General features: G+C 44.3%; 1 protein-coding gene across 1 annotated transcript; it reads left to right on the top strand.

Annotated features, from left to right (window-relative positions):
• Positions 1-293: 293 nt before the first annotated feature.
• On the top strand, positions 294-3,506 carry oprd1b (opioid receptor, delta 1b; the record flags this gene model as incomplete). Its single annotated transcript, XM_079732765.1, has 3 exons — positions 294-535; positions 1,917-2,272; positions 2,977-3,506. The coding sequence occupies 3 exons, from the start codon at positions 294-296 to the stop codon at positions 3,504-3,506; spliced, it is 1,128 nt and encodes a 375-aa protein (XP_079588891.1).
• Positions 3,507-6,119: the final 2,613 nt, after the last annotated feature.

Below are 6,119 nucleotides of genomic sequence, written 5' to 3'. Positions count from 1 at the left end.
ACTTAGTCGTTTACTTTCCCTCTGTGCAGCCTCTCCACTTATCCAAGGGTGCTAGTTATTGTGCGCATCGCGCAGCGGATGAGAGAGAAAGTGGGAGTTCTGGAGAGGAAAGCAATAGGGGTAACATCATCCCTGCTCTCCTGGGGGCTTTAACCGTTACAACATCACTTTTGCCAGAAGCTGTAGGAAGTGTTTTAATAAGCGTTTCTGCTCGTGCATCGCTGGATGTTGTTTTTTTAAGCGTCTCTCGGACTCATTGGTAAAGCCTATTTTTTCACGCTGAATTTCCAGGCATGGAGTACACAACTGTTTCAACAGCGGATCTCCGCGACCAACACACCGCTTCTTTTCATAATTTAAACGTAACTTTTTTCGACGACCCTGTGCCTGAGAATCCGATGGGAAACGGCACCGGCCCCGCGAGCAGTAGGGACAGCACCAACCTGATCATCGCAGTCTGCATCACAGCGCTCTACTCTCTGATCTGTGTTGTGGGGCTGCTCGGGAACATCCTCGTTATGTACGGTGTGGTGAGGTAAGAAAACATCATCATTAAAGAAGAAGAAGATGGAGAATACATTCCTCTGGCTATTAAAACAAACAAACAAACACGATTAGACATGTAACTTAAGTTACATACTTAAACGAGCCACTTTGAAAACCGTTAATAAATGTTCGTGATGGTGGCTTCAGCAATGCTCCGGCGTTTTAAATGAAGCTTAGCTTATACTTAGTTATGATTTGTGATTGTTATTGGGGCTGACTAGAGGAGGTAGGGTGGAAAGGCAGAAGGGTGGAGGTAGTGTTGAGGAAGGGGTGACGAGGGTAAATGAGCTGAATCATTTAATTAGATGTTTTTGCTATTGGACTGGAATGTCTGCTTTATTGCAGACTGGTGTTGAAATAACTTAATTGGACTTTATACCTCGGTGAACATAGCAAACATAATTTGGAAAAGGTTATTCATAACCTTCACACACAAGACTGCCCTGCATTTGGTGCCCTTTGGCAGAATATACTCTAATCTGAGACAAATTTACAGAATTTAAATGAGTTAAGAATTAAAAAGGGATATTTAGGCTAATATAAAGCGACTCAATGCCAACATCCACACATCTTCAAAAAGAAGCACATGAATACCAAACACTAAATATTTAAAGTTATCCATGGTCCATGAAGATCAAAGAAGTCATTTATGTGCTCTTGAGAAAGCTACAACCCATTTAAAGATAATGTCAATCACTTTTTTATCATGTCTTTAAATATGTTGCTCAGAGACTTTCTACAGCTGATCTTATAACATGCGATTAGCCAGTGATAATATATTACGATAAGGACTCTAATTCATTCAAGGCAATAACAGATTTCTGAATTAAATTAACTCTGTTAGCAGTGCAACGTCAACAAGACTAAGTGGTGGCTCGCAACAAACAATAACCAGCACTTAGTGGTACGATAACAGTTGTTTATCCGTTGTTGCCAATATTGGATGGTTTGCGATTTGCCCTTTCTGATGTGTTGTGTAAAAAACTCAGAAGATGGTCTAATGCCACAAAGGAATGAAAGCAGACAAACATCAGTCGGCAATGTGAACTATGGCAGCAGACCTTGGCCTCTACTGCACTGTGGTGTAGAAGCCTTCTAAAGTAGCACCACATTTGAATTCACACCATGCAAGGCGACATCCATGGCTCATGGGAGCCAGTTAGGATTAGGGGCCTTGCTCAAGGACACCTCAACTCTCAGCTAGGAGGAGCCGGGGATCGATCTGGCAACCTTCCAGTTACAAGTCAACCCGCTCTCCTGAGCTACTGCTGCTCGCATCGCTACAAGCTGCGCTATCATCACCAAACATCATGACACATGAAAGCAGCGTCCTCATTTGGACCCTCCCCATTGCTTCTCGTCCTTATCAGGTACACCAAGATGAAGACGGCCACCAACATCTACATCTTCAACCTGGCCCTGGCGGACGCCCTGGCCACCAGCACGCTGCCCTTCCAGAGCGCCAAGTACCTCATGAACACGTGGCCCTTCGGAGAGCTGCTCTGCAAGGCGGTGATCGCCATCGACTACTACAACATGTTCACCTCCATCTTCACCCTGACCATGATGAGCGTGGACCGCTATGTGGCCGTGTGCCACCCCGTGCGTGCCCTCGACTTCCGCACTCCCGCCAAAGCCAAGCTCATCAACGTCTGCATCTGGATCCTCTCCTCCGCCATCGGAGTACCCGTCATGGTGATGGCCGTTACCAAGGAGACTTACACAGGTGAGGCTGTGTTGGTTTTCGCTGGTTTGTGCAATGATTAAAAAGTGAATAGGCCTAGAGAACGTGTAGAGTAGGTAGTACTTCTTTATGTTTAATGGTCAAGAGTGAAAATGTGTGTTGGCAAGCTCGTTGGCAAGCTCTTTCTAACGTGTGTTCATCCGCACCGGGTTATTCATTCCCTCATGGCTGTCCATTTAGGGGCCTTGCCCACAGTATAAAAAAAATAATAATTATATATATTTATTTTTTTAACGCCTTTATCTGACTCTCACCTACATGACATTCTTACTTTGTCAGTTAGTCATCTGGAGCCTGATATTGAGAGACTTTTAAAACCCAAGGACAGGCTTCATTTCTCCCACTGATGCCTACTTTCAGGCTGAATGTTGTAGGCCAAGACCTCCAATGTGTCAATTTATGAGTATGTTCTGCTCTTTATGATTAATGGGGGCATGTTTTGTGTTTACTTTGTTTATTGCACTAACCCTAACCCTACTACTACTATTGCTGATTTAACTCTGTCTTCAAATATTTCTAATGCTTCAATAATTTTTCTGATTCAAAGAAGCCAGATGGATTATTAGGCCCACGACCCTACCACCCAGATTAAACTTTGGCCCTCCACTTTGAAGAATTTGGGCACCCCTGTATCCAGTTGCTCCATGTGGCCCTGTGCTAAACCATCCATCCTTTTGTGTCCTCAGGCAGGACCGTGTGCACCCTGGGGTTCCCAGAGCCACAGTGGTACTGGGACACGGTGACCAAGATCTCCGTGTTTGTCTTTGCCTTCGTGGTGCCGGTGCTGGTGATAACCGCCTGCTACGGCCTGATGATCATGCGTCTGAAGAGCGTCCGCCTTCTCTCCGGCTCCAAGGAGAAGGACCGCAACCTGCGACGCATCACCCGCATGGTGCTGGTGGTGGTGGCAGCCTTCATCATCTGCTGGACGCCCATCCACATCTTCATCATCGTCAAGACCATGGTGACCATCGACCAGAAGAACCCTCTGGTGGTGGCCCTGTGGCACCTGTGCATCGCCCTGGGCTACACCAACAGCAGCCTCAACCCCGTGCTCTACGCCTTCCTGGACGAGAACTTCAAGAGGTGCTTCAGGGACTTCTGTCTGCTCAATCGAGCCCGCATGGACCAGAGCAGCTTCTCAAGGGCCCGCAACACCACCCGGGAGCCCGTGTCCGTATGCGCCCGGGCAGAGTCCATCAAGAAGCCTGTATGACTAGGCATGGGCCCGGTGGGCGGCGTGCCGGGCAGCGGGAGCGTGCAGGAGGACCTGCAGACGGAGGACCTGCAGACGGAGGTCACCCAGGTCTCCACCACTGAGGTCTGATCCTCTCTCAGCTACAATGTGTTTGAATTTCAATTGATTCATTGAATCGATCCATTGTTGGACGGTGTCATGGATGTCGTGGAACATCGACCCCTGAATGATCTTTATAGATCACATGGAGGGAGACATAGGAAAGCTGCCTAACATGATCTGAGTCTGTGCTCTGCTAAGGCCAGAATCTATAGCAGAAAATATATTAACGTAACACCTTTAAACTTGTGATTCTCTTTGTCTCCATCTAAGACATCATTGAGTATCTTCTTGACAGATGGATTGAACAACAGAGGGAACAACCTTCATTGAAAGGCATAGCTGACATTTTACAGTGTTTATATTAACAGTATTGTTCAAGACTGCTTTTACACCTGTGAACAAGAGCAAGGACATGTGAAGAAAGGTTTAGTGCATCTGTAAGTGCATCTGTAATTCAGGTCTTTGTTACGGTTCTTTAGGGTGAGCATCAGGAACGCAGATGCAACACATATGAATCACAGACTTCTGATTCTTAACCCAGGAATTGTTGTTGGTTTTTCCATCCACAATCCCTGCCTTTACCTGATATACATTTCTATTTTTCCTGTAAAAAATGCTTTATTGTTTCCGTGACAATTTTACTTTTGTAAAATGTGAAGTGATACTTGTTATTTATTCTGTTGACTGGTGTGATTTGACTGCTATGGTATAAGCTTTATTGTAAACAGTTATCTATTGCTTTATAACCATGTAGACATACATAAATAAAATGGATGTTGTGTAAGACTTTAGCCTATACCTTAGATTTCATGTGAGCATAAAGTGGGTGTTAATGTTGCTATAAATCATGACTCTTCATGACTACAAAGATCTGTACCTTAATGCCTTATGAAGTGTCACGTTGGCCCATTTAACACAAACTTAATTTTTGTAATGTATGGGTATTTATTATCCAAAATTTATTTCATTCATTGCACAATAGTAGTTGTTGCTTTTACGATTTAAACTGAAACGAAAACATTATGGTTTTAGTGCTTTAGTATTTAAAGCATTTCATTGTCTAATTTAACTGCTACTACTCCAGCTATGTACGTAACCCAGACAATATATTAAACAGCGCATGCGTACATGAATTTAAGTATGTTTAGTTGGTTTCCGGTAAAATAAACAATGTGACCTACAGGATCTGTAGGTGTGGTTTAAGATATTAACGACCCGTATGCATATGATTCTCCACATCACAGGGCTGCTGACAACAGAGGAGAAGGCTTACCTAGCGGAGAGCAGATCAGCTGCCTGCCCGGTGAATAACACCCTCGGAGACTGGGGCATCAAATATACATGCCTTCCCCTTGGTGCTTATTGAACAAGAAAGCCTAAATAGTTCTGCCATTATTATTTTAAAAGCCATTTAAAATGGAAGAACTCATGAGGGCAAAAAATGAAAAACAATCACACTACCTGCTGTATATATATATGCATAGCTATATAGAAGCCTCAAGGACTTACTTACTTAAGGTGGTATAACCTTTAACCGAAATGAAGTCGGAAAATAAGCCAATATTTCAAACAGAAGTCATAATGGATTTGAGGTTAATTTGGGCCTTATGTGAAAACAAAAGTAATTTTGCGGTTGAGATAATAACGATGGTTGACCTTTACTAATGCATATTTTGAAACAAATGTGATTGGCTGTGTATGTTTGTTGTAGCAACAAACGCACATACACACACACAAACTCCCAGACACACACACACAAACTCCCAGACACACACACACACACACACACACACACACAGAAGCAAAAGCACTGAAGTATTCATAATAGCTTTGAATATTGCAATGCTCGTTTTCCCCTAGTGGTCTGGAGAGCTCGGGCAGCAAGATATTTTTGGAGCAAGTTATCAGCCTCATCCAAACTCGCATTTCCGAGCCTTTCCTGTGGACCTCAGACCGCCATAAAGGACTGAATTGCTGCAGCTGGCTAATGGGGCTTGACAGCTCTGCTGAGGCATTTAACACATTACTAGCCAAGCAAATCAAACGCTATGCTTCCTCCTCGTGATCCATGACGTACTGCAACACCAGTAGCAGTGAGAAATGTGTTTAACCCAGAAGTGACTTTGCATCCATTGAGTCACCTTTAAAACTACATTACCTCCAGTATCTGTATTAGTCTGTGTCTAGCGAGGTGGCCTTTCACCTCGCACAACTCTCTCAACCCTCCAGCGGCAGCTGGTCAGAACACTTGGAAGCAGAAAGCATAAAAACCTGTGAGCTCCAAACGGAATCAGTTACGTTCATAATTATAGAAACGTATGAACTCTGAGGTGCACTTTGGCAAAAATGCTTTCAGCGATGACCCCTTGCCACCAGACAGCTCAGGGCTTCTACTTGAGTGAGATGGTTACGGTTACATAACAACAAAATGTGGCTGCAGGCGTCAGCATGCACATTTCAGAGGCCATGGTGTCTGCTCTGTGCTGCTATGGAGCCATGATAGCGATTCACACTGGGTGCCATCTGGTC

This window comes from Pollachius pollachius (genome assembly GCF_949987615.1).
Source record: "Pollachius pollachius genome assembly, chromosome: 1".
In the NCBI taxonomy this organism is placed as follows: Eukaryota; Metazoa; Chordata; class Actinopteri; order Gadiformes; family Gadidae; genus Pollachius; species Pollachius pollachius.
This window is presented reverse-complemented; position numbering and strand designations above follow the sequence as displayed.